The sequence below is a fragment of the Peromyscus californicus genome, unplaced genomic scaffold (genome assembly GCF_007827085.1).
Source record: "Peromyscus californicus insignis strain IS unplaced genomic scaffold, ASM782708v3 Scaffold_22__1_contigs__length_63687245, whole genome shotgun sequence".
NCBI lineage: Eukaryota > Metazoa > Chordata > Mammalia > Rodentia > Cricetidae > Peromyscus > Peromyscus californicus.
Window position 1 is genome coordinate 14,531,318 of NW_026294525.1, and position 27,592 is coordinate 14,558,909.

The 27,592-nt window shown below is 43.2% G+C and overlaps 1 protein-coding gene across 17 annotated transcripts in view; it reads left to right on the top strand.

Moving 5' to 3' along the window:
• Window positions 1–27,592, top strand: part of Syne1 (spectrin repeat containing nuclear envelope protein 1) — a 477,641-nt gene that overhangs the window by 263,731 nt on the left and 186,318 nt on the right. For 16 of the 17 annotated variants that reach the window (XM_052750933.1, XM_052750946.1, XM_052750935.1 and 13 more), the window contains 14 exons: window positions 767–922; window positions 1,083–1,253; window positions 2,139–2,465; window positions 4,094–4,246; window positions 4,623–4,790; window positions 7,314–7,490; window positions 9,895–10,041; window positions 14,745–14,870; window positions 15,940–16,116; window positions 17,290–17,555; window positions 19,304–21,464; window positions 24,670–25,007; window positions 25,203–25,347; window positions 26,415–26,633. In XM_052750933.1, coding sequence (XP_052606893.1) covers window positions 767–922; window positions 1,083–1,253; window positions 2,139–2,465; window positions 4,094–4,246; window positions 4,623–4,790; window positions 7,314–7,490; window positions 9,895–10,041; window positions 14,745–14,870; window positions 15,940–16,116; window positions 17,290–17,555; window positions 19,304–21,464; window positions 24,670–25,007; window positions 25,203–25,347; window positions 26,415–26,633 — 4,731 coding nt within the window. The remainder of the gene's footprint in view (window positions 1–766; window positions 923–1,082; window positions 1,254–2,138; window positions 2,466–4,093; window positions 4,247–4,622; window positions 4,791–7,313; window positions 7,491–9,894; window positions 10,042–14,744; window positions 14,871–15,939; window positions 16,117–17,289; window positions 17,556–19,303; window positions 21,465–24,669; window positions 25,008–25,202; window positions 25,348–26,414; window positions 26,634–27,592) is intronic. The other variant, XM_052750947.1, reaches the window with a different exon arrangement.

The following is a 27,592-nucleotide window of genomic DNA, read 5'->3' on the forward strand; positions in this document are numbered from 1 at the left end:
CAACGATCACTTCTCAGGTTCCTCTAGACAGAATGTGGTTTGGTGCTGGGTCAGTGAGCTGGCTCAGCAGGTAATCCTTAATTACCTGAGTTTGGTCCCTAGTCCCCATACCGGAAGGACAGAGCCACCTTAAAGTTGTCTTCTGACCTCCACACACAGGCAAGCACACACACGTGCAAGCACACACACATTAGTAACTAATTTTAAAAATTATTAAAAAAAATGTAAAAAGGAATACAGTTTTATCAAACTATTATATTTATTTCCCATGTCTGCTGACTTCCTTTATAAAAATATGGAAGTGACAAACTTTTACAATTATGGTTATGATATGAAAGGGATCTAACATAGCTCCTTAAGTTAACAATTCATGACTAGTTTCTTTCTAATGTTTACATAAGTTCCTTGCACACTTCCAAAATAATGTATAGCCCTTGGTAATTTGTTTGCATTATTCATTTCAGTATCTCAAAACTGATTAAACTGCAACATGTGAAACCCTTTTTTTAAAAAGGCATTTGCACCAAAGTAAAATATATAAAGAAAGGTACCTAGAGTTATAGATACACAATCGTCATCACACGGTTGTAACATAATTTTTCACAAAGATTATATCTGACACACTTTCAAAATTGCATCTTGGAATAAATATATTCATAAACACACGTGGAAGTCATGTTCTCTTCAGGAGGTACACACAGTGTTTGTCTTATCTAAGAATGTCCAGGACTAAGTTCCTTTCTCTCTGATTCTTACGTCATCTCAGAAGTGGCATGAAGACCTGTCAGCGCACAGAGATGAAGTTGAGGAGGTAGGAACGAGAGCCCAGGAGATCCTGGAGGAGAGCCACGTGAGCAGCAGGATGGGCAGCCAGGCCACCCAGCTGACTTCCCGGTACCAGGCCCTGCTGCTCCAAGTGCTGGTGAGCTGCCCCCACACCCCTGCCATTTACAGGGGACAGCTGACATCGTGAGCCTAAGTGGTTTTTCTTTACCAACTTCTACAGAAGATGTCTAATGGTCCACAGTGGCCCTGGCCCTGGGACTTTCGTCCATGGTTCAATCTTCTCTTTGCTTTCACAGGAGCAAATAAAATTCTTAGAAGAGGAAATCCAGACTCTCGAGGAAACAGAATCATCCCTCAGTTCCTATTCGGATTGGTATGGCTCCACTCTTAAAAACTTCAAGAATGTGGCTACCAAAATTGATAAAGTCGATGAAGTAATGATGGGGAAAAAATTGAAGACTTTGGAGGTAGGCATGCATCCTTCTGGCCCCAGTCTCCCTCCTCTCATGATCCTATTCTACCGGGTAGATCTAGAACCATGTGTGCTCTTCCTGACTCCAAGTGGTTAATGACCTTCAATTCAAGTGGATGATGACCTTCAATCCAAATATGGTTATACGTGCTTTAAGGCCAAAGCCGATGCTACTCAGGTGTGATGTGCAGTCATCTGAATGGCCTATGTGCACCTGTCCCCCAGATCTTATGTAGGCAAAGCCTGACACTAGCATGTTAAATTCACATCCTGGTGTATTAACAGACTAGTCAACAAAATCTTTTGAGATAAAAGTTTGCTGGGGATAAAAGACACACAGGATTCCTTTTTAAGTCTCTGATTTGAAAAGGGTGTATTGATGAAGACTTAAATCTTCTGTTGAATTAAAGAAGGGAACTTCAGATTCCTTGACAGGTCCAACTTGGAAAAAAATTCCAAAACTTATTTTAAGGACCTGCAGAATTATTGCAAATAGAATCTGAAAAACTTTATTTGCAGAGAATAAGATCCACACTGCATGTGCTTAACACTTGTACTCTGTGCTGGCTGGTTTTCTATCAACACAAGTTAGAGTCTTTGGAGAGGAGGGAACCTCAGTGGGAAAAAATGAGCTGTAGGAAAGCCTATAGGGCATTTTTCTCAGCTGGTGATCCATGGGGGAGGGCCCAGCCTATTGTGAGTAGTGCCACCCCTGGGCTGGTGGTCCTGGGTTCTATAGGAGAGCAGGCTGAGCATCAGCAGCTGCTCTCACTACTTTCAATGATGAACTGCTGTACAGAACTGTGAATGAAATAAACCCTTTCCTCCTCAGGTTGCTTTTGGTTATTTCACAGCAGTAGTAACCCACGCTCTTTCTCAGGTTTTATTGAAAGACATGGAGAAGGGCCACAGTTTGCTGAAATCGGCTCGGGAGAAAGGGGAGAGGGCTGTGAAATTCCTGGAGGAGGGCGAGGCTGAGGCACTGAGGAAGGAGATCCATGGCCACATGGAGCAGCTGAAGGACCTGACCGGCACCGTGAGGAAGGAGCACATGAGCCTGGAGAAGGGCCTTCACTTAGCCAAAGAGTTCTCAGATAAATGCAAAGTGCTCACCCGATGGATGGCAGAATACCAGGAGATCCTGCACACGCCCGAAGAACCCAAAATGGAACTGTATGAAAAAAAGGCGCAGCTATCCAAATACAAGGTAGTCCCTTGCTACCTACTAACACATGCATGTGGAAACCAGGCAGGGACTGAATGGGAGAGAGTCTGTTCCTAAAGTGTTCACCTGCAGAGGTACTGAGGCGACCCCTATATATCCTCTTTGCTGATGATTTATGTAGCTATAATTAGCTAAATATATAGCTTTGGCATTGATTTTTCCTATTAGGGACTAATATTCAAAAGTTGATAAAATCATTCACCACACCTTTGTGATACAGATATATGGATCTTTTCAAAGGTGTTCAACTCCCAGCCTGAGGGCCTCATGTAGCTGAAGGTAGCTATGAATGAAGCCAACCACATAAGCTTAAAAATCTATTGAGAAATTTTTGTAACTTTTTTTCCTGTAACTTGACTGCATGATTCCCAAATGTGACCTTTGTCACTGACGACACATCTATCCCATGTAGTCATTTCTGTTTGTTTGTTTGTTTGTTTTTTGTTTTTGTTTTTTTGTCTTTGGTTCCCCAGTCCTGGAATCTGACTCACAGCAAATTGAAAATGAGATAGCACAGTTTAAAGACAATAACTTCTAACTGACCAATTATACTTAAGCACAGGGCAATTTAGTTTTTGGAGGAGCAGTAATACATTCTAGAGATAGAGAGGATATATAAATAGGTAAAGAAAGTTATAGATTTTACCTGCTCAGACTTTCAAAATAATCACCAAAGCTGGCTTCCACTTACATGTGATGTGTTGTCATGAATGCCATACACATTTCTGCCCACCTGGTCTTAACTAAAGAAAATCTGGCATAAATATCATGATAGAAAGACATATATATATATATATATATATATATATATACACACACACACACACATGTATATACATATACATACATGTATATATACATTTACATATGTGTGTGTGTGTGTGTGTGTGTGTGTGTGTGTGTGTGTGTGGTCTCAAATTCATGGCGCAATACCTTGACGGAGTTGTAGGCCATCTGGGTTTGAAAATAGCCCTGAAGGATTTAGCAGCAGATTTAGGAATGACAGCATGCAAGCTGACCCCAAACTGTGTCTGCAGAAGCTGGTGGCATTTCTGGCTTCTGTGTTGTGCCTGGCCTCCCCTCCAGGCCTGGCAGCTTGTCCCTGAAGATGCACTCATGAGAATCGCCTGCTCTCCTCCCCCAGTTCGGATCCATTTCCTAGTGTAGTTAAGTATGCTTTGAGCCTGTCTGAGCAAGTATGGTGCTGGACATTCTCTACCTAAGGCCAACTCTAATGCCAGCTGCAACCGACATGGTGACCTCCAGACTGAAAGACAGTCCTTCCTGTTGACCTTTGTCTCTGCTGAAAGTAATGAAGTGGGAGGCAGAAATATGAGCTGTGTTCAGTTTCGCTAAATGACAATTTTTATATTTTCCCTCCACTGCGGAGAGGCCGTTCCATGTGCTCCCCCAACCTCATAATATTTTAAAATGGCACAAGCTATGATAAACTATTCTCCTTTTACCGCTTTGTACGTAATTGACTCAGTATTTGCCAGATCCTTCTCTGAGGTAGGTGCTGTCGTGGCTGCCACAGGCACCTGTGTTATCTCCTCCTTGTTCACCCAAATGAGATGGCTGCTTTTCCCTTTTCGTCCCCGTGATTCAAGTCACTGCAGCAAATGGTGCTGTCCCACGAGCCGTCTGTGAACTCGGTGCGAGAGAAGGGTGAGGCACTCCTGGAACTGGTACAGGACCAGACGTTAAAGGACAAGATCGAGAAGCTTCAAAGTGACTTCCAGGACCTCTGCAGCGTAGGAAAGGTGAGGGGAGAGAGGAGCACCGTGAGTGCTGACTGCTCAGGATGTGACGAAACCTGTCCCCCTCCTTTTTACTACAGACCTCTGAGGACCGGCATGGGTCAGAGGCATATTAATCGCATGATGGCTGATTCTTTCCATTCCTGATGATTTGCTACATAATTAATTCCCTATTAGATGCTGGGGATGGAACCAATGGCTTTGAATGTACTAACCATACACTCTACCCCGGAACGGCACCCTAGCCCCATCCTGGTAGTTTTCTGACACAATTCGAGCTGCCTAGCTTACAAGCTCCCCTGGGCAATTTTAAAGATAACACAATTCTGAGTAGGTTGTAGGCTCAAAGGCCAGTTCTGACACATACCTGGTTTTGCAGGAGCGTGTCTCCAGTCTGGAGGCCAAAGTCAAAGACCACGAAGACTACAACAGTGAACTCCAAGAGGTAGAAAAGTGGCTGCTGCAGATGTCCAGCCGGCTGGTAGCCCCTGACCTTTTGGAGGCCAGCAGCCTAGAGACCATTACCCAGCAGCTCGCCCATCACAAGGTACAGCTAATCTCACCACAGGGAGCCCTTGACTGCCCTGCAACTGCGTATGTGTCTGCATGTGGATTACTGCGCATGCGTACATGCATGTGGGTGTGCACAAGTGTGTCTTCAAGTGCAGCTCTGAACTATGACCGTGTTTCAAGAACCTGGTGTGAGTCTCAAGTGCAGCTGACAGTTTGGAGCCACTGGACTTGATACTTGGGGGGAAAAAAAAAGATGACTCAAATCTCAGTACTCAGCTTCCGAACATGTTGCACTTTGTTAAGCTCGTAGATTTTTTTTTCCTGTCTTGGAATTTAGTCTGCATGGATCATTTAGCACAGGAAGAGATTCCTTCTGCTTTAGAAACACATGCCAACCATGGAACACAGGACTGGGAGTCATTCTGCATTCTAGGCTAGCCACATACCCTTCCTCGCTGGGACCTGAGCCTCTCTGGGGACAGTTTGTCCTCATCTTGTCTCACCTCCTAACTGTGCTGGAAACTCTAGGGAATGGCATCCATGAACGCATTTTGTGACCCACAAAGAGCAACACTGAGAGCAGACTTTCTTATCTTGGCAGGTCTGTGTTCTTAGTAATTACACGTACTGGTGACAGATGGCATGTGGACCATTTTATGGAATGACCTGCCATGATCTTAATGAGAAATAATTTTATCTGTGATGTAGATCGATACCCTGTGGTGTGCCAGGGAAGCCATAAGCCTCTTTGTCAGAGAAAAACTTCAACCTCACAAATAGAAATAGAAAACCAACTACTAATCTATGACCAGACGTCTATGAACACGCCAGGTCTCATTTGATCCTGGAAGCTAAGTAGGGTTGGCTATGCTCAGTACGTAGATGGGAGATGAGCAACTCTCGTGCTGATATTGTTAGGCTGTAAGAATAAACTGCCCTATTGTGCATCTTGTTGCTGTGGTAACCACCACGGGAAGCATGGGAAGCCAAAGCAACCTGGGAAGGAAAGGGTTTATGTCACCTTACAGCTCATGGTCCATCAGGAAGGGGAGTCAGGGCAGGGGTTCAGTGCAGGAACAGAAGCAACAACCATGGAGGAATGCAGAATACTGGCTTGCTCAGTTGCTTTTTTATAGAACTCAGGCCACCTGCCCAAGAGTGGTCCCACCCACAGTGTACAGGACCCTTCCACATCAGTCATTAATCAAAAAAAAAAAAAAAATGCCTTACAGACTTGCCCAGAGACCAGTTTCATAGAGACATTTTTTCAATTGCTGTTCCTTGTTCTTAGATGACCCTAGCTTGTGTCATGTTGACAAAAGACTAACCAGTATGTATACTAACCTAATGTATACTAACCTAAAGTCCATTCCTGCAGGAATCTCCCCTCCCCCTCTCTCTCACTCTTCTCCCTCTCCTTCTTCCTCCCCTTCCCCTCTGCTTCTCCCTCTCCTTCTTCCTCCCCTTCCCCTCTGCTTCTCCCTCTCCTTCTTCCTCCCCTTCCCCTCTGCTTCTCCCTCTCCATCCTCCTCTCCCTCCCCTCTCTTTCTCCCTCTCCCTCCCCTCTCCCTCTCCTTTCCCCTCCCCTCCCTCCCCCACCCTCCTTCTTCCACCCTCTCCCTCTCCCTCTCCAGCCTAGGATATAACATGTCTGTCCTAAGCTGAAGACAAAAGTGGTTTCCAGTTGAGTCTAACATCCACTCACCCACCCCCACTGGACAAAAGGAAATCGCAGCATTGCTGAGAGCCCAACTGCGATTCCATTATGTAGAGATGATGTATCCACCCAGGCACCCTTGTGTTGGAATGTCTCACTTGTCATGAGCATTGTGTGACCAATAATGATTCAAGCCTCGTGTGACAAGCTCGCTTCTTACTCCCTAAACAATCTGTGAGCATGCTCACTAGATAATGCATGTGAGAAAAGTGGTGGGAGCTGAAGTCCAGAAGGACATGCCCAAAACTGGGAGGCTTGGCTGTTTACTACCAAGTTACATTGATATGACCTTCCTTGCTTTAGCCCCTCATCACATGGCAATGGCAACCCATACTATTAGAGCTCACTTATTATGATTTCCGGACTGCAGTGGGCAATTAACTGTAAGCATGATAGTTATTTTATTCATATAAATGTTATTGGGTGTAAGTATTATATTATTACAGAAACTAGAGCAGTAAGTAAATTAAATAGTAATGCTATCATCTGAGGTAAGAGCTATATCTAGGTTATAACATAGACTTGACACACAGATGGACGTCTTTTACCCTGGCTGCGTTATCTTAACAATGTCACTCTGAGACCAGCTGTGAACACAGTCTAGTCTTAAAGCCAACTCACTGTCATGTGACTAATCCACAACTCATTCACTCTTCCCATTGGTGGCTTCCTGAAACACTCATTTGCTTTTTTACCTAATGCATCACCAAGATAAATCACAAAACTCTTTTCAAAGGTTTGTTAGACACATAAAATTAGACCTTAAACTTGATGCTTAATAAAGAGGTTGTTTCAAGCTGAAAATGGAATCCTGCGGGCTCTCTGCTTCATTTTTTGCAGGCGATGATGGAAGAAATAGCAGGTTTTGAAGACCGCCTGGATGACCTTAAAACCAAAGGCGATACTTTGGTCGGGCAGTGTCCAGACCACCTACAAGCAAAGCAGAAACAGAGTGTGCAAGCTCACCTGCAGGGCACGAAGGACAGCTACTCGGCCATCTGCAGCACAGCCCAGAGGGTGAGTGCTCCAGGGTGTTCCATGTAGCGATGGATGGAAGAGGAAGGCTAGGTTTTCAAGAATAGGGTTGATGCCTAAATCTTTGGAGTAGTTTTGGTGTTTTGGCAGACAGAAAAAAGATGGAGTTCATGGCAAAACAAACATGCCAGGCATCGTCTGCTCCATGTGAGGAAGCTTGGAAATTCAGACATTCACTTCTATCCAATCCTTCTAACAAAGGATTAATTATGCTAACATAGTAGGCTCCAGATGTGGCTCACTTGGTACAGTGTCTCTCTAGTGTGCAGCCCAGGGTCTGAGGCTCAGCATATATAAACCAAGAATGGTGCCACGTGTCTGTACTCTTTTTTTTTTTTTTTTTTTTTGGTTTTTCGAGACAGGGTTTCTCTGTGCAGCTTTGCGCCTTTCCTGGGACTCACTTGGTAGCCCAGGCTGGCCTCGAACTCACAGAGATCCGCCTGGCTCTGCCTCCCGAGTGCTGGGATTAAAGGCATGCGCCACCGCCGCCCGGCGTGTCTGTACTCTTAACACTATGGAAATAGAGGCCACAGAAGGTCATAGTCACCCATACTATACCACATTGCAAGTTCCAAGTCAGCCTGGGTGACATGATACACTGTCTCAAAAAACAAAACAAAACAAAGACAGAAGCTGTTTGCTAAATTGGGTGTGATGGCTCATGCCTATAAAGCCTACACTTGGAAGGCTTAGGCAGGATGGTTGCCAGGAGTTCAAGGCCAGCCTAGGCTGCAAAGTGAGACCCTGTCTCAAAGCAAATGAAAGAAAAAGTTATATTGGCAGTTTTAGTTTTATTTTTTTTACACAACATCAAATTTCCCCCATAGTTTGCTATTTATCCTGTAGCACTAAAATAAATGCATTTTTGTTCTCATCATCATTAATTTTTAACACTGTAAGGCCTGGTTTTCTACTCTAACTCAGTATTTTGGGGCACTTGTATAAAAATTGAAAACATGGAATAAGTCTGTATCAGTTTTGAATTATACTTTAATGGATGTATTTCCACAAAACTACATTCTCAATGTCATAGAAATAAATCTACAATAAATAAGAATTGTTCTTCTAATAGAAACTAGCATTGTAAGCAAGTTGATTTCTATTGTTGTAGGCTTTAGATTTTGTTACTTTGATTTTTTTTTTTGTTTTTTTGCTGATGGTGGTGGTGGGTTTTCTTATTTGTTTGTTTATTTGTTGTTGTTGAAACAGAGTCTTGCTACGTCACCCCGGCTGGCATAGAATTTACTATGTAGACAAGGCTAGCCTCCAACTTTCGGAGATCTGCCTATGTTTCCCTCCAGAGTGCTGGAATTAGAAGTGTGTGCCACCACACCCAGCTATTATAGTATTTTTAAACGATGTCAGATGTTTCTGTCTGATTTTAAAGGACTATGTTAGGCTTGCCAGGAGGAACTAATGGGACACACTTCGGAGAGAGACTGATCTGTGTTTATAATGAGAGAAAAAACATAAATTATAGATGATATAGTTGATTTCTTAGACTTGAAAAATTACCTTGGTAACATTTTTTTTTTCTTTTGAAACGAGGACGTATTACGTTATATTGGCCAGCCTCGAGCTCATTTTATTGACTAAGGTAGCCAAGTTGATCAAATGATTGAAAATGAATTAATTGAATGGTCATATCAGAAAAAAATAGATGAATGAATTCCAATTGTGGTTCTTTTAAAATTTTTAAACATATTTATTTTATGTGTAGGAGTGTTTTGCCCGAGTGTGTATTGTACTACGAATGTGCACGGTACCTCCAGAGAGCAGAAGAGGCTCTTAGTCCCTTGGGACTGGCGTGACAAATGGCTGTGAGCAGTCATGTGGTGCAGGGAACCAAACCTGGGGCCTCTGGAGGGACAAGTGTTCTGAACCACCAAGTCCCTGGACTGTAGTTCTTAAATACAGCTTCCATGGTGGAATGTGTGCCCAAACTCCTCCACTTCTCCATGTGCTATTATTTCTAGCAAAAGTATCAGCGTTAGAGAAGTTAGATTGTTTTTAAAAGATGATGATTCATTCTTTCAGTTTTAGCTCCTAGTTGAAACAAAAACTGCAGTATTTATAAAACAGAGAGAAGCTTTGAGAACCTCTGTCTTATGTTCTCATTTATTTCAATGACCTCATGTACTTTAACTGATTTTGTCCTGTATATGAACAATGGGCCTGTTATATATGACATTGTTATGTGTGGATAGATCAAGGAATTATAAAGTGTGCTGTGGCCAATGTAATTTTTATCCTTTTGGAACTCATTCAGTCATGTTAGATATGGACATGGTGCTAGGGAGTCCTAAGGATTTCATGCTTCTTCAGTTATAGTGATGTGTGCAGAGGCAGACGTCAACTCTAATATCTTGGCACCATTCTGTCTCAGGTATATCGCAGTTTGGAATATGAACTTCAGAAGCATGTCAGCCGGCAAGACACCCTGCAGCAGTGCCAAGCATGGATCTCTGCAGTCCAGCCAGACCTGAAGCCCAGCCCACAGCCACCTCTCAGCAGGGCAGAAGCTGTTAAGCAGGTAGTGGAGTCTGAGAAGTTTATTATTCTTATGAGTCACTCATTCATTCAAAACTGTGCTGGCTTCTAGGAATAGCAAAGTTATGAATGAAGTCTGACCTCACAGCCGGTGTTCTTACACAGGCGTGTGGACCTGTGGAATAGAAAGAGTATGGTTCTCTCACCAAAGCTCAACTCTAAAGCCTTATCAGTAGGTGGCTATTGACTCTATCACTTCATTTCTCTGAGCCTGAGTTCTCTCCTATGTGAAATGATGCTTGCAAGTCCAACGGTTACTCAACACGCATGAGGAAATGGTTCCAGCGACCCTGTGGATACCACAACATGCAGGTTTTCAGTCCCTTGTTGAAAATGCTGTGTGTGATATCAGCAATGAACTTACCCATGTCCACCCAGACTCTTTCTATCTATAGAGTATTTTGAGTACTTCATGCAATGTAATCCTGCAGAGATCGCTGCCGTGAAGTTGTGTAGGCAGCTATGATGAGGAAATATGTCTGTGCAGATTCCCGACAGACACAACTTTGATTTTCCTCAATGTTGTCAGTGGACTGAGGCTGTGGGTGCAGAATCTCAGGCCAGAGAGCCAGCTGTACACACGCTTCCGAACTATGCCGAAATTCAAATGTCATCTCACAAAGTATGTGAGTTGTAAACAGAAAAGTGATAGTGACTTCCCCCTCTGTCGTTTCTCTCTGTCCACAGATGAGGTGCTTAGGAAGTGGTTGCTGAGTGCATGATGAAGGGAATGTTAATGGTTGTCCCGTGAAAGGAGTCTACTGCATATTAATATGACATCTGCAGGCTCATAATCATGCTACAGAAACTTCATTAGGATAGGAAGACATATTTAAAAACCTCTGTGCTTAGCAGATTAACATGCAGTGCAAATCTTGTGGGAAAATATCATAGAGGAATTTAGTTGCAAATGTTATTACTGCCAGATAAATTCATGGTATCAAGTAAAAATTTTCAATTTTCTTACCTCGGAGATCAATAGAACACCCTTGGTCATGTAATCCTCATAGAGAACGTGCCCGTTTATTCCATTCCCAGTGTGAACTGGCTTAAGTGATTTACATTATTTAAGTTCACATCAGTGCACACATTATACTTTGGAAAGCACTGTAACGGGGGGGAAAATGTGCCTTTTTTTAAGCTAAGAAAAAAAATAATTAAAGGCTACTTAGACTCTGGTTTTTCAATTTTGTAATTTGTATTGTATATTAAATTATATGAAACAGGAGTTTCCTTACAGCATTCTTGCACATCCTCTGAACACAACTTTTCTGCCTTCTCTTACCCTTCCCCTGCCTCCCTCTGTGTCCCTAATAGCCCACATTTACTCTCAAGTCCACTTTTCCATCTCTAAATTCCATGTGTGAGAAAATCCATGATGCTTGTCCCTCTTTGTCTGTCTTGTTTTGCTTGACATGGTAGTGCTCAGTTCCGTCATTCTGCTTTATGGCAGAATATTAAATCTCCATCATATCCACTGACCACATTTTCTTTCCACTGTGAGCTTCCTTGAGTCAGTCCTTTTCTATGTGGGCCTTGATTATTGATGTATTCTATTTAAAACATTCCAAAACAAAGCTCAATTTTTCTTCTTTGTTCCCACCCAAAAAGTGTTTCTCACAATGGCTTTCTGCCAGAACAGGGCAGGACGCACTACTCCAACCAGGAGGCACACGCTGATCTTGCTCAGGTTCCTGAGTCTGTAGCTCTGTGCCCTGCTGCCCTCCCACAGCCTTTCTGTATGCCTGCCACCCACTTGAAAGTAGCCACAAAAGAGAATTAGAGGCTGTGGGCCATCTGGATCTGAGACACTGAAGACGAAGGAATTTTGTTTTGTCAAATTTTCTTTCTGTTCTTCTTTCTTTGTTTTGTTCCAACTAGTTAATGTTTTCCTTGCTGGATACTGTCTTCATGCCAAACTGTACAGGCCTCTTACAGTTGACTAGTACAGACATATGGCTGGAGCACTCCACACAGAGGCAGATTCGGAGTCAGGTTTTGACCAGCATCTGCACTGTGGCCCTAAGTTGCATTTGACTCTCTGGTACCTCTCCTGTACTAAGTACTCCATAAACACGTACCAGCAACACTCCATGTGACCACAAGAGATTGACACAGTGATTTGATCCCATTCAGAGTTACATGTTTTTATAAGGCATGGAATAGGAATTGGGGAGATGAGAAAAAGTATGCCAGATTTGCCTTGGAAGTTAATGCTAGCAATAATCCTTTGCAACTGTTTCTACTGGTTAGACTTAAAATAACTTTATTAATCACAGAATAAATCATTATCCTTTAAACTACATGTATTTTTAAAACTCAAATCTTGACAGCTTATTCTCTTGTCATTTCTAAACATTCATCTGTCTGGGCCATGGGTCATGGCCTTGGTCACGGGACGTGGGGTGATGCTGTTCACACTGGTTACTGATGAGTAAGACTAACTGGAAGTGAAACACCAGTCACTTTGCATGTTGAATACAAAGGCACTGCTTCTCACATGGTGGGAAATAGATCTGTATTTATTATATCCACATGAGAAGCCAACAAGTCCTCTGTGCTCTCCATTGCTATGTGTGTCCTCTTGTAGACTGTTCACTCCATGTTAAGAGTAGCACTTGGGCCAAGACCTGGTCAGGATACTTCCAATACCATTCCATTATCCTTCAGCCAAAATTAGAAATTTTACTCCACAGTCTCTAAGTAGGCTGTCATCATAATTTGTCTAACAAAGGAAGAGTTGAGGTAGCAAAGAGTTTACTTTCTAAAATCTGATGAGACTGGTACAGTGGTCTAGACTTGGGTGACATCATATTACCCCCAACCCCAGGGTCATTTAGTCATGATTAAGCACATAGTCAGACACCATGATTAACAGTAGTTGAGATGGCGTTGGTTCTGAGCAGGTACAGTCTAAGGATGCTACTGAACATCCCACAGTGTACAGGACAGACCTCCCCTCAAAGAGCTATTTGCCTAAGATGTCAATGTTTCTGAGATTGGAGACTGTTGATGTTGACTAGAGGCAGAAACCAGTACACTGGGATGTTTGGCTTATTTCATTTAACATAGTAGATTCCAGTTCTATCTATTCACGTTCACAGAACATACTTTCATTTTTTCCTTGGAGCAGAATAAAACCCCACTGTAGGCACACAGCACATTTTCTTTAGACTGTGAGCTGTATTGAGCCATTTGTCTTCAGCTTTTTACTAAGATGTAATTAATTCCCTGTGAGAGCCCCTGTGACTTGGTCTCTGTCTACTCCCTTGACCTCTGCTCTGTTCCCTCTGCTCCAGACTTTGTACCCAGTGTCCATTTGTGTAGATTGTCCTTACCCTGTTTGATGGCTAGCTTCCTCAGTATGTTCAGATCTAATCCTCTGAGCAGTCTTGGAGATATGCTGCCTGTGGGGTAGCGGGGCTTCCTCCGCACAATCCTCTCATCAGCTTTATTTTTCTACATGGTGTTTAGCACAATGACATATTACCTTGTCTGCCCTTAGAAGAATGTCAGTTCTGTGATGGCCAGGTTTGTAACTCAAATGTTAAATGGTCTTTTAATAAAAAACCTGTAGCCAGATATTGGGGTAAATGCTGAAAGATCAGAGAAGCAGAGCAAGCCACAGCCAACACCTCTTACCTCACCAACTCCTCAGCCTGAAAAACCCTCCTCGCTGAAAAGGCTTCTAGTTCCTGTCTCCTTACCCCTTATATACCTTTCTCCACCCAACCAGTAAGGGTATGTGCTTCCCAAGTACTGGGACTAAAGGTGTGTTCTACCAGTGTTTCTCTCCTAGACCGAGTCAATCTCATGTAGTCCAGGGTGGCTTTGAACTCACAGAGATCCCAGACGGATCTCCGCCTCCCAAGTGCTAGGATTAAAGGTGTGTGCCACCACTGCCTGGCCTCTGTGTTTAATATAGTGGCTTGTTCTGTTCTCTGATCTTCAGGCAAGCTTTATGTGACACACAATATATCACCACAGGGGTTGTGTTGTGTGGACTGCTTTATGCCCAGTATCTAAAACGTACACTTCCTCGATGATAAGCATCATAGAGACGCATGTTTCTGTGTTTCTATAAAAAAAAAAAATCTACTCACATAAGCCACTCTTGGGATTTAAATAGCCACATCACTCCAGTGAAGCTTCGCAGCTCACCCTGGCTGTGGTCTCGACTCCACACTACACACAGGGCACATCACTCCAATGCAGCTTCCCAGCTCACCCTGGCTGTGGTCTCATCTCCACACTATACACAGGGCACATCACTCCAAAGAAGCTTCCCAGCTCACCCTGGCTGTGGTCTCGACTCCACGCTATACACAAGCATGTGAATGAGCAGAGAAGAGTAGGCTGTGACTTCTTTTCCTGATGCAAAAAAGACATGCAAATGCTGTGAGAAAATCTGGAAAGACTGGAGACAAGCCTTGGGTTTTCCCCCTTTCCCAGACCACGCAGACGGCTTTAATTATAATGCAAACCAGATGGTGGACAAACAGATCCGCCAGTGTGTTTGGAATTCTCTCCCGTGAGTCACCAATATATTTCAGGACAGCGGCAAAAACACTGACAAAACAAGATGATTTTTGAAACATCCATAAAATGCCACCAACCACACGCTGTGCTGCCTAAACAGTGCACCTGGCTAATGGACTCTGACCATTACATTTTTTTTTCTTTCAGGTCAAACACTTCAGAGCTTTGCAAGAGCAGGCAAGGACCTATTTGGATCTCCTTTGCTCCATGTGCGACTTGTCAAACTCCTCAGTGAAAAACACCGCAAAAGACATTCAGCAAACGGAGCAGCTGGTAAAAAAAAAAAAAAATTCATGATCACAGCACATTGTCTGTTTGGTTATGTTCTCTCTTCTTCAAATCTTCTTCAAAGGCTGTGAGGTTTAAAGAATATACTTCTGGGGATATTCTTGCTATAATCCTCTTAGATCATAAGAGTGAATTAATAGATGAATTTTAGCCACCACGGAGATGAAAGTGGACACTAATGTAGTGGGATCACGGCTGAATCATTCAGTCGGTGCAATCACTGCCGTTTGTAGCTTTCTCCACTCTGATTGGCAGCCTCTTGCCATTTCCGTATTCTCTCACACCTTTTCTGGTGTTCTTTTCTTCTTGAAGTAATACTCAGCCCAGAGCACCCTGTGTCCTGGCTTCTGTGCATCAGGCCTGCTAGGGGTTAGGGCTTAAATCCTTCCAAAAGGTGATGCAATCTAAGTATCTTTAATAGACATAATAAAACAAATTATATGCTTCCAAAAGCCAGCAAAGCGGATGCAAAGACAATCTAAAACATTAACAGGGCAGTGTGTAGCAGTGTGGTGAGTCTGTGATCCCACAGCTGAGGTGGGGGTCAGGGAGGTTGAAGCAGGAGGATTGTCAGGACTTCCAGGCCACCCTAGGCTGTATGATTCTCTGTTTCAGAAAACAAAACAAACAAACAAAAAACATCAAAACCTCAGAGTTTTATGAGATGAAAAGACACATGTATTAGAGATGTAAGCCTTTCTTAATTACTCCAACCCCAATTTACCAGTAAAATAGTGTGTCTACTGCTCAGCCTGATGGGAAAAGCTCTTGGGGCAGCTTTTGATCTCATACACTTTTAAAATGTTTTGGATCTTCACAGCACTGGTTAAAATCACATGGGAGGACTCATAGATGTTTTAATTCTTTAGAAACCCTTAAGCATAAAGGAAGTCTGCTTTTCTCAACACAAATAAAGAAATGTTTTCCAAATCTAGCTGGTTGTGAGCACGATGTTGGGCTCTGCCTGTGGACCCACTGACAGCCCACCCCTCCGAGTCACTGAACAGAGATGTGTCTGTGGGAAACTGATAGCATCTAACTGTGTTTCCTCCAGATTGAACAAAGGCTGGTCCAAGCACAGAACCTAACTCAGGGCTGGGAAGAGATCAAGCACCTGAAGGCCGAGCTCTGGATTTACCTGCAGGACGCTGACCAACAGCTGCAGAACATGAAGAGGAGGCACTCGGAGCTGGAGCTCAATATTGCTCAGAACATGGTCTCTCAAGTAAAGGTGGGAACTAATGTCTCCCCGAGGAGTATAACGGAGGCCAGGAACAGAGCAAGAGATGCAATGTATTCAATACATTCATTTCAATATGCCCGGGTGCTGGAGTCCATAGACACTAGGACAGCCACTGAAGGACTAAGAGTGTGAGCAGCAAACAGAACTAGGTTGAGCACAGTGACACACATTTGTAGTCCTCCATACTTCAAGGTTAGGGGAGGAGAATGGCTTGAGTCCGGGAGGTCAAGACTAGCCCAGGCAATATAGCAAGACCCTGTCTCAGTAAGTAAACAAATAATATTTCATGTATATTCTCAGGGTTCTATAGGGACATTTTCATATGAAACATTCACTCTGTGCAAGCAGGATAGCTGACCTTTGGCCCACAGAACTAGGAGACTGCTGTTCAACAAACACAGGGCCTCATTGTTCCGATTTTTATTGCCATATAGCCACAGCTGGAGGGATGTAAGCCCATTTGTTAAATGCAGCCCTAATGTGCAATTAATTTAAATGAAGCAGAAATATAATTTATAATCTAAATAATGTGTATATTTGAGAATTATTATCAGAATATTAACTTAATTGGAAAGAGGATCTTATTTTAAATAAACCTTCAGACTATTTTCTTTGATGATGAGTTATTTATATTTTCTGCTGAATACTATTTGTAACTACAAAATAAAAAGAATGGAGGGATCCTAAATTAAATTTATTTTTTCCATAAAAAGCATAAACTCTTTAAATTTTTAATTTAAAAGTGGGGTTGTTTTGGTGGGTTTTTTTGTTGGTGGTGGTTTTTTTTTTTTTTTTTTTTCGAGACAGGTTTTTCTGTGTGGTCCTGGCTGTCCTGGAACTCACAGAGATCCGCCTGTCTCTGCCTTCCAGGTGCTGGGATTCAAGGTGTACACTACCACCTTCTGGCTTAAACTTTTTTTTTTCATACAATATATTTTGAGAAAACTAAGACCTTACTTCAAAGAAACACACTTTTAGATTTTGTTTGTACTTCTCAAAATAGCACAAAGCAAGGAAGTATCAAAGTTACCCTTGTCTTCCAGAGTTGGAAATTAATGTTCAGCAGAGATAATGGTGATTTTTACATTTTCTGATTTTTTTTACACTATATTTAAAAGTATTGAATCTGTGTTTTGGTCTGTTTTGCATTTTCACCCTCAGGATTTTGCTAAGCAGCTGCAGGACAAACAGGCTTCCGTGAGTGCCATCGTGGAAAAGGTGGACATATTAACAAAGAGCCAGGAGTCCCCTGAACACAAGGACATAAGCCACCTGAACGACCAGTGGCAAGATCTTTGCCTCCAGTCTGACAAGCTGTGTGCACAGAGAGAGCAGGACCTTCAGAGAAGCCGCGATTACCACGACCACATGGATATTGTTGAAGACTTTCTCGAAAAATTTACTACAGAATGGGATAACCTGGCCAGGTAGCAGAAATTATCCAGTGGGCCACCATGATGCTAAGTCAGAAGTTGATAGAATATTGCTAAGATCCTAATGTTGAGCCTGTGTAGATGGGGGGGGGTGTCCCTGGTTTAATTTAATACTAATTACCAATAAGCAAGAGAGACAGGTTTGTCTGTGGTCTCAGACACTGTTCCAGAGATAACAACTCTGAATGTTTCTACTATGTTTAACTGCCCATCATTGGTTGCCATCCATGACTCTGAAGTGGATCCATCTTGAACCTTCATGTCCCGGAAGTTTCTCTGCAAGTCTGTCAAGTCTCTGAGCTACATATATTCCATGTACTTTCATCATGTTTGGTCACTATAGAAGATATTTTTCTTATTGCTTTGACCAAGTATTATTTAGGCTCAGAGTTTGGGAGAATGCAGTCCATTGTAGAGGGAAGTTGAGGTGATAAGCATCCCCACAGTGACAGGGGTATGTATCTGGCCTATCACGTCCTGGAACAGGAAGCAGAGAGCAGATAGGAAGTAAACTAAGTTATACAACACTCTTTCGTGTGACCTACTTTCTCTAGCAAAGCTCCACTTTTTAAAGATTCTGCAACTCTCCAAACAGCGCCACCCACTGGCACTAAAACAAACACAGGAGCCTATGGGGGAACATTTCAGTTTCAATTCACATCAGTTATATCCTAGAAAATTATTTTGCCATTCAGTTAAATTATGCCCTTTATTATTATTTATTCAGTTATTATTATGCCCTTTATGTCTGGTCCTTGAATCCCTCATAGCTTTTATTTCTTAAAAGTAAGTGCCCGCCTTCCACACACACACTAGTACATTATATGAAAACACCCCCATGCTTTTGAACACTACAACTACTTAAAAATGAACTTTCTTATATAACCTATTAGGTTTTTGCAATACAAAACACCAAAATTATTTTAGAAGTAGGTAGATAATAGTGATGTTTTACTCTTGTTTATTTTGGCATACCATTTTCTCATTTTTACTCCTTCTTGATGTTCAGCAATTTACTGGTTTTTTTTTTTCAATAGATGCAGTCAATATCAGCTATACGTCCCCATAAATCTGGCTTACATTAATTCTATAGGTACTTTAAACAATGTATCCAAGACCAAACTCAATCATACTGACAAGTCTGATTTCTCATACTTCAGAATGGATCATCTGTAAATTCAAGAGACTATAAAATCCAGCTTTGTAATGAAAAACAAAATGATGATTTAAATCACACATTTATTTAAAAAATTTTCTTATATCTAAGTACAGAGACATATAAATATCCAAGTACATATAGACAGCTTCTGAGCCATTGGGTATACCTTCTAGAATATGCCATCCAGCACTTTACTGTTTATTGTACCATGATCCAACAAGAATGACTGTAATGCTATTATTGATTGTTTTCATGAGTCAGTAGATCTGCTTCTCTGTATGTGACACCGCACATATCATATTTCTAGGAAGATTATAAGATCCAGGGAAAGCTAAAGGCACATGGAGATGTGGTTGGAAGGCAGCATTGTCTAGTAAGGAGTTGAGAAGCCCATAGACATCTTGATCTGATTCAAGGGCCAGATGAGACTTGAATTCCTGATGCCAACAGCTATAGCAGTCAACCACAAACTGAGGTAGCCATGGTGAATCTAAGTTATGAATGTCCACTCAATGAAAATGTTGAAATGTTATTTAAGAGGGTAAGGAACTGACTTGCTCCTGTGTTGTTTGTGTATGTGTAGATCCAATGCAGAAAGCACAGCTGTCCACCTGGAGGCTTTGAAGAAGTTAGCCTTGGCACTGCAGGAGAAGAAGTATGCCATTGAAGACCTGAAAGACCGCAAGCAGAAACTGATAGAGCACCTGAGTCTAGAGGACAGAGAGTTGGTGAGGGAGCAGACCAGTCACTTCGAGCGACGCTGGTTTCAGCTCGAGGACCTTGTCAAAAGGAAAATCCAGGTGTCGGTCACCAACTTGGAGGAACTGAGTGTGGTACAATCCAGGTTCCAGGAGCTGATGGAGTGGGCTGAGGAGCAACAACCCAACATTGTGGAGGCCTTGAAGCAGAGCCCACCTCCCGACATGGCTCAGAACCTCCTCATGGACCACCTGGCCATCTGCAGTGAGCTGGAGGCCAAACAGATGCTCCTGAAGTCACTGATGAAGGATGCAGATCGTGTGATGGCTGACCTTGGCCTCAATGAGCGGAAGGTAATCCAGAAGGCACTCTCGGATGCTCAGAAGCATGTGAATTGTCTCAGTGACCTAGTGGGCCAGCGAAGAAAGTACTTGAACAAGGCTTTGTCTGAGAAAACCCAGTTTCTCATGGCAGTCTTTCAGGCCACCAGCCAAATCCAACAACATGAGCGAAAGATCATGTTCCGGGAATATATCTGCCTGCTTCCAGATGATGTGAGCAAGCAGGTCAAAACATGTAAGACCGCCCAGGCCAGTCTTAAGACTTACCAAAATGAGGTCACTGGACTTTGGGCACAGGGTCGTGAATTAATGAAAGGAATAATAGAGCCAGAAAGACCAGAAGTGCTGGGAAAGCTTCAAGAGTTGCAGAGTGTCTATGACACCGTTTTGCAAAAATGTAGTCACCGGTTGCAGGAGCTAGAGAAGAGCCTAGTTTCTAGAAAGCATTTTAAGGAAGATTTTGATAAAGCCTGCCATTGGCTTAAACAAGCAGACATCATCACATTTCCCGAAATCAATCTCATGAATGAGGGGGTTGAGCTCCATGCACAACTGGACAAATACCAGAACATTCTAGAACAATCTCCCGAGTATGAAAACCTTCTGCTCACACTGCAGAGGACTGGGCAAGCCATGCTCCCATCGCTAAATGAAGTTGACCATTCTTACCTCAGTGAAAAACTCAGTGCTCTGCCCCAACAATTCAATGTCATTGTTGCCTTGGCCAAGGACAAGTTCTATAAAATCCAGGAAGCAATTCTGGCCCGAAAGGAATATGCTTCTTTGATCGAGTTAACAACCCAGTCTCTGGGTGAACTAGAAGACCAGTTCCTGAAGATGAGAAAAATGCCCTCCGACCTGATCGTTGAGGAGAGCCTGTCTCTTCAAGAGAGCTGCAGAGCCCTTCTGGGTGAGGTGGTAGGCCTTGGGGAAGCCGTGAACGAACTGAACCAGAAAAAAGAAAGTTTTCGCAGCACAGGTCAGCCTTGGAAGCCAGAGAAGATGCTACAGCTGGCCACCCTGTATCACAGACTGAAGCGACAAGCCGAGCAAAGGGTGAGTTTGTTAGAAGACACCACCAGCGCTTACAAAGAGCATGCGAGGATGTGCGGACAGCTGGAGCGTCAACTGGAAGCCGTGAAAACACAGCAGGCCAAAGTGAAGGAGGAAACGCTGCCTGCAGAGGAGAAGCTCAAAGTCTACCACTCGCTGGCAGGAAGTCTGCAGGACTCGGGGATTCTGCTCAAACGAGTGGCTGTCCACCTGGAAGATCTTACTCCACACCTCGATCCCTCGGCTTACGAGAAAGCCAAGGGTCAGGTCCAGTCCTGGCAGGAGGAGCTGAAACAGTTGACATCTGGCGTCGGGGAGATGGTGACAGAGTGCGAGAGCAGAATGGTACAGAGCATAGATTTCCAGACGGAAATGAGCCGCTCCCTGGACTGGCTTCGGAGGGTGAAGGCGGAGCTCAGTGGGCCGGTGTGCCTTGACCTCAGCCTCCAGGACATCCAGGAGGAGATCCGAAAGATCCAGATCCACCAGGAGGAAGTCCTCTCCAGCCTGAGGATCATGAGTGCCTTGAGTCACAAGGAGCAGGAGAAGTTCACCAAAGCCAAGGATCTGATTTCTGCAGACCTGGAGCACACCTTGGCGGAGCTCAAGGAGCTGGATGGAGATGTGCAGGAAGCCCTGCGCAGCCGGCAGGTCTGTAGGGGGCGCTCTGCCTTTCTCTTTCTGGGCGGCCTATCTGTCCACACATGAAAAATCTGGTTAGGGTCAGTTCTCTGTTTACAGCCCAGTGCTTTATTTTATCCAAGTATGGTGCGTCATTCATATAACCCCAGCTCTTGTGACGTGGAGACAGAAAGTTTAGGAGTTCAAGGTCATTCTAAACTACAAACCACTTTGAGGCTATCCTGGGCTACAAGGAGACCTCATCTCAAAAAACATAAAAACAAAACAACAACAACAACAAAAAACCCAAAATATAGAACACTGTTTCAAAGACCATTTTTATTGTTTATGCGTGGTCATTGTCATGTGTCCCATATTGGATACATTTTACTTAGATTGGTGTAGCTTGCTGGTTTTTTGGTTTGTTTGTTTTTTTTTCCCCTCACATTTGGAAGAGATAATCAATGATTTTGATAATGTAGCTTGCAACAGATTCAACCGACCTCAGAGAAAATTTCCTTTTTTTGCAACTGACTTACTTATTTTTATTGGCATATAGTCACTGTACACAGTCCTGGGTTTCATAAGGACATTTTCATGCATTAAACCCTGCCCCATTTGTCTCCCGTCTTTTCTCTAGTATGTCTTCCTTCTCATGTCATATACATGCATGTGTATATGTGTTTGTACCAAAAAAAAAATTATCTAGGCTCCGCACACATAATATAAGACTCTCTAGTTGCAATCATTCTCCTCCAAAAGACACCCTCTCCTTGTTTATGACTGAATAAAATTCTGTTGTTTATGCATACCACATTTTCTTTATCCATTCCTTGTTGGCAGACCCTCAAGGCAATTCCATGACTAAAGCATGATGAACAGTGCTGCAGTAAATGCAGATGTTCAAGTGTCTCTGTGACATGTTGGTCTAGAGCCCTTCAGTAAAACACCCAGGAGTGGTATGGCTGGCTTATATAATGGACCTGTTTGCAATTTATTGAGGAACCTCCAGATTAATGTGGTTGGCATGTTTTTTTTAAAAATTGACACATGTACAGACCTTTACCCTTTCACATGATTCCTTTAACGATTCGGTGTCAGAAGGGATATGGAGATGACTTCAAGTATGACACGAGGTGTAAGGTATATGCACATACTTCAAGGTATATGCTTTACACAAGCGCCTGGAACATTCTAAACCAGCAGAGCCCCTGCGAATAATTCCCACACAGAAGCATTGTGAATATATTAATAGAATGTATGACCAGTGGACACTTAGTGCCCTTTTTATACTACATGAAATCTGGCATTTTAAGAATCACATCAGATGGAGAGGCTCCAAAGAGAGTGAAGCCACATGAACGACACAGACTAACTGGGTGCCGAGGTGTGTTCTTTTGTAGGCGGTCCCATCCATTGCCCTGTTTCTCCTCCCCTTCTTCAGGTAGCCCAGCAGGAACAAGAGTGCGCTACCTGCTGCTCCTGAGACCTGGGAACTACAGGGATGGGAGTGCGTGGAGAACCCCCCAGATTGCCCTCCTATTGGGACTTTCTCAAGGCCCTGACACTCTCCTCGTTCAGTCTAAGAGAACAGATACAGTGGCTACTATAGACTTGTTTCCTTTAATCCCCTGGCTGAGGACCTAGGAATGTAGCTCTGCTGGTAAAGTTCAGTTGCTTGCCCATCATGCACTTGGCTCTGAGATTAATTCCCAGCACTACTTAAATGGAGCCTGGTGGTAGATGGCCGTGTACCCAGAACTTGAGAAGTAGAGAGAGGTTGGAAGAGGATCATAAATTAAACACCTACATATAAGCTATATGCAAACCTGTCACAAAAGATAATAATAATCCTGGCATGGAGAGATGGTTCAGTGGTTAAGACTATTTGATGTTCTTATGCAGGAGTTGGATTTGGGAACCTTAAGCTGGCTCAGAAACACCAGAAACTCCAGTTCAAGGTGATCTGATGCCTCTTCTGGCCTCTTTGGGCATCAGGCATGCAGAATCATCCCATCATTTACCTTTACGTCGAATGTAGATGAATTCAAACACTTTAAATAGCAAAACTTACAGTGTTTATGTAAGACTGTAATAAACACATAAAATGCTGGCTTTTCAAAGTGTGCTTAGCATACTTGCTCTCCATGCTAACTCACAGCCATCATTAAACTTTAACAACTATTTTCCTACAGCTGTAGATACAGAGACAGGCCCTGAGTGCAGGGCGAGGACTGACCGACCCCTTCTGTTTGAAAATCATCTATCACAGTGGTTCTCAACCTTGCTAATGCTGCAGCCCTTTAACACAGTTCCTCAGGTTGTGGTGACCCCCAACCATACAATTATTTCCTTGCTACTTCATAACTGTCCTTTGCTACTGTTATGAATTGTAATGTAAATATCTGCTATGCGGGGTATCTGATATGCAACCCCCAATGGGGTCACCACCCACAGATTGAGAACCGCTGATCAATCACATTGATTATTTGTTTCAAGTTGGCGATTCTTGAACACAAGCTACAATCTGGTCGGTTGTCTCTGCTTTGCCCCTGTGTCTTGGTTGCCTCCATCCAGATGCTATGGGGAGCATTTGTAACCCACATGCTCCCCCTTCGCTCTCCTTTCCCGTCCGCTCCTTGTTTGCAGCCGACCCTGACAACTGTACAGCTGTCCTTGCTTTCAGGGTGGCGCCTCTTAGCCAGTCACTGGTGGCTGGTTAGAGCATTTCCATTCCTTCTGGCTTTGAAGCAGCAAGCCTTGTGGATTTCTACTTCTTCTATTTTAGTCTCTGTCTCAGGACTCAAGGGAAAGCCATTCATCTCCAGAAGCTGGCAAAGGCTAGTTTGGACGTTGAATGTTATCCTTCTTTTAACCCACGGAGGCATAACGACTTTACAAATTATCCAGCTGCTAAGCTTTGTATTTTGCTTTGAGGAAAAAGCAAAACAAAACACATGGTTTCAGAACCAGTCAAGATGCTGTCATAAACTTATAGTCCATTTCTCTCCTATCTGCGATGTATTTATCAACTGGTAGAATTAAAGTAAGATGAGCAAAGGGAGGAATACAGGATTCGGATGCACTCACCATGGAAACAGTTGTCCCAGCTTATGCGTTAACTTCTCATGGCGTTTCTAGAGCTGGGACCTAGGAAAGAGATAGAAAAATAAAATGACTTCTTACAAATCTACTGCAAATGGAAGTTGATTATCTCACGATGACTGTCTTTCAGGCAACCTTGACAGAATCATACAGTCACTGTCAAAGGTACTACCAAGTGCTCCAAACAGCCAATGACTGGCTTGAGGATGCCCAAGAAATGTTACAGCTGGCAGGCAACGGCCTAGATGTTGAGAGTGCGGAGGAAAATCTCAAAAGTCACGTGGAATTTTTCAAAACAGAGGGTCAGTTCCACAGCAACATGGAGGAGCTCCAAGGTCTTGTGACCAAGCTGGACCCACTCATCAAGCCAGCTGGAAGGGAAGAGCTAGCCCAGAAGATGGCTTCCCTGGAAAGGAGGAGTCAGAGGGTCTTCCAGGACTCCCATGCCCAGCGGGACCTCCTGCAGAGGTATTTAGAGTAGGTTCATGCAAAAAGATATTGCTACAAAAAAAATAATAGTGTGCTAATATAATGTATACGGTAACATACATTAGCCTGTAAATTTGTTTTTCTCTCTTATCATTAGACATGTGGACACCAGAGCTCTGTGTGGGAGATAGCTGGGTTTGTATAGCTTATTTATTTCTCTTGGATTCTTTCAAGATGTACAGTTCAGTGGCAAGAGTACCAGAAAGCAAGGGAAGAGGTCATCGAGTTGATGAATGATGCGGAGAAGAAGCTGTCTGAGTTTTCATTGTTGAAGACTTCTTCCAGCCAGGAAGCTGAAGAAAAGCTGTCAAAACACAAGGTCAGTTTTGTCATTGTTATTTTAGTGTCTTTTTAATGTTAATTGCAACAAGTCTTTGTGATGTTTCCAGAATCATATCATTAAATCTTTATTTCCATCTGGCTTCCTTCGGTATGATACAGACACAAATAAATACATTTCACAGTTGGGGGGATGCTCATAAGAAATGCATAGCTAAGGATCAACAGAAAAATTCAAAGCAATCTGCTTCTTAAAAATGACAGTGAAGGGCTAGGGAAGTGGATCGGTGGGTAAAAGTGCTTGCCACGCAAGCCTGACACCTGACGACCTGAGTTGGGTCCCCTGGTCCCACATAAGAAGCAAGATGTGCAGGCACAGGTTAGTGGTCCTAGCTAGCACCCCTACAGTAAGGGAGAGGGCAGCTAGGAGCTCCCGGAATCAGGGTAGCACCAGAGAACAAGGTGCAAAGAGAGAACTGACTCTTCAAAAGTCATCTTTAACTCCTGCCCATATCCTGCCAGCCCTCAGAATAACAACTAACTAAACCTTTTAAAACGTCAGTAAATACCGTCTCTTGATAACTTGGACTAACTAAAACAAAACCGAGAAATAAATACCTGAGTGTCCCTCACTGGCAGAGCATCATAAGGAAGACAATGGCATTCTAAAATACCAAAGTAAAAATTTCCTTCCTTGTTGATTGCCAGAAATCATGAAAAATAGTCATCTCAAGTAGAAAATAACTTTTGTAAATAAATAATATTCACCTAAATCCAAACTCTGATAAGTAAAACTTTAGAGTTATTAGAGGCAGCAAAATGTACTCATAATTATTAATTTTACTTCTGGGTTTTTGAGGCAGGGTTCCAGGTAGCCCAAGCTGGTCTTGAACTCAACATGTAGCTGAGGATGACCTTGATCCCCTGACTCTCTTGCCCCACCTCCCCACCACTAGAATTATAGACATGTGCCTGAGGAACCTACATTTATAGAGAAATATTTCCTTTTGCAAAAGTGTCTTTGGGCTTTGACCCAAGCCCTTAGAACTTTGAAAACAAAATCAATCTTTCTCTAACCCCCTCTACTCACCCCCAACCCTGCACTAGGCTTTAGTGTCTGTAGTTGACTCTTTCCATGAGAAAATTGTGGCCCTGGAGGAAAAGGCATCACATCTAGAGAAAACCGGAAATGATGCAAGCAAAGCGACCCTAAGCAGGTCGATGACCACTGCCTGGCAGCGCTGGACGCGTCTCCGTGCTGTGGCCCAGGACCAGGAGAAGATACTGAAGGATGCAATAGATGAGTGGAAGGGCTTGAGCGATAAGGTAACTTGGATTACGGATCGGCTTAAGTTGTGTTTTGTTTTATTTCTCAAAGATTAGGATGTATTTTGAAAACTGGTACCTTGCCTTTTGCCTTTGTGTTAGTTATGTTTCTGTGGCTGTGATAAAAACACCATGACCAAGGCAACCTTGAGATGAAAGAGTTTGTTTTGGCTTGCAGTTCCAGAGGATTAGGGTTCTAGATGGTGGGGAGGCGTGGCAGCAGGCAGCAGGCATGGCCTGGCAGTTGGAGCAGCAAAGCTCAGAGCTCACGTCTTGAACCACAAGCACCAAGCAGAAAACACAAACTGGGAGTAGGGGAAGCACCTTAGCTCTCCAAGCCCTCCCACAGTGCCATACTTCCAACACTGAGGCCACACCTCTTAAACCTTCTCAAACAGGGCCATCAGCTAGGGACCAAGTATTCAAATACCCAAGGCTGGAGGTCAGGGGTGGGGGATTGCTCATTCAAACAGCCACATGCTTCTCTTTTGAAATTAGTCTTAGGAAACTTTCATCATTTTTTTTTCCATTTCAAACTAAATTATGAACCAAAATGTAATGTGCATTGTACAGTTTAGTTTTAAGTTAGGACCAGAGGGCATGGGGAGGGCAATAGAATGCACGTGACAGAGAGCAGGAAAAAAAGAAAATGGGGGACAGAAGAATGAATATAAGAGGTAGGATGGGGAAAGACAGGGAGAGTGCAAAGGGAGGTCTGTGTGAGGAGGGGGTTGGAGCCACCAAAACCAAATACATATGAAAATGTTATAAGGGAAAATGTTGTTTTGCACACCAGTTTTAAGATAAATAAGGGCCAGCTAAATGGTTCAGCATGTAAAGGGGCTTGTGGTTTAAGACCCATGACTTGATTTGATCCCAAGACCCCACAGGGAAGTGAAAGAACAGACTCTTAAAAGTTGTCCTATGACATCCACATGTGTGTTACATGTACACCTGTG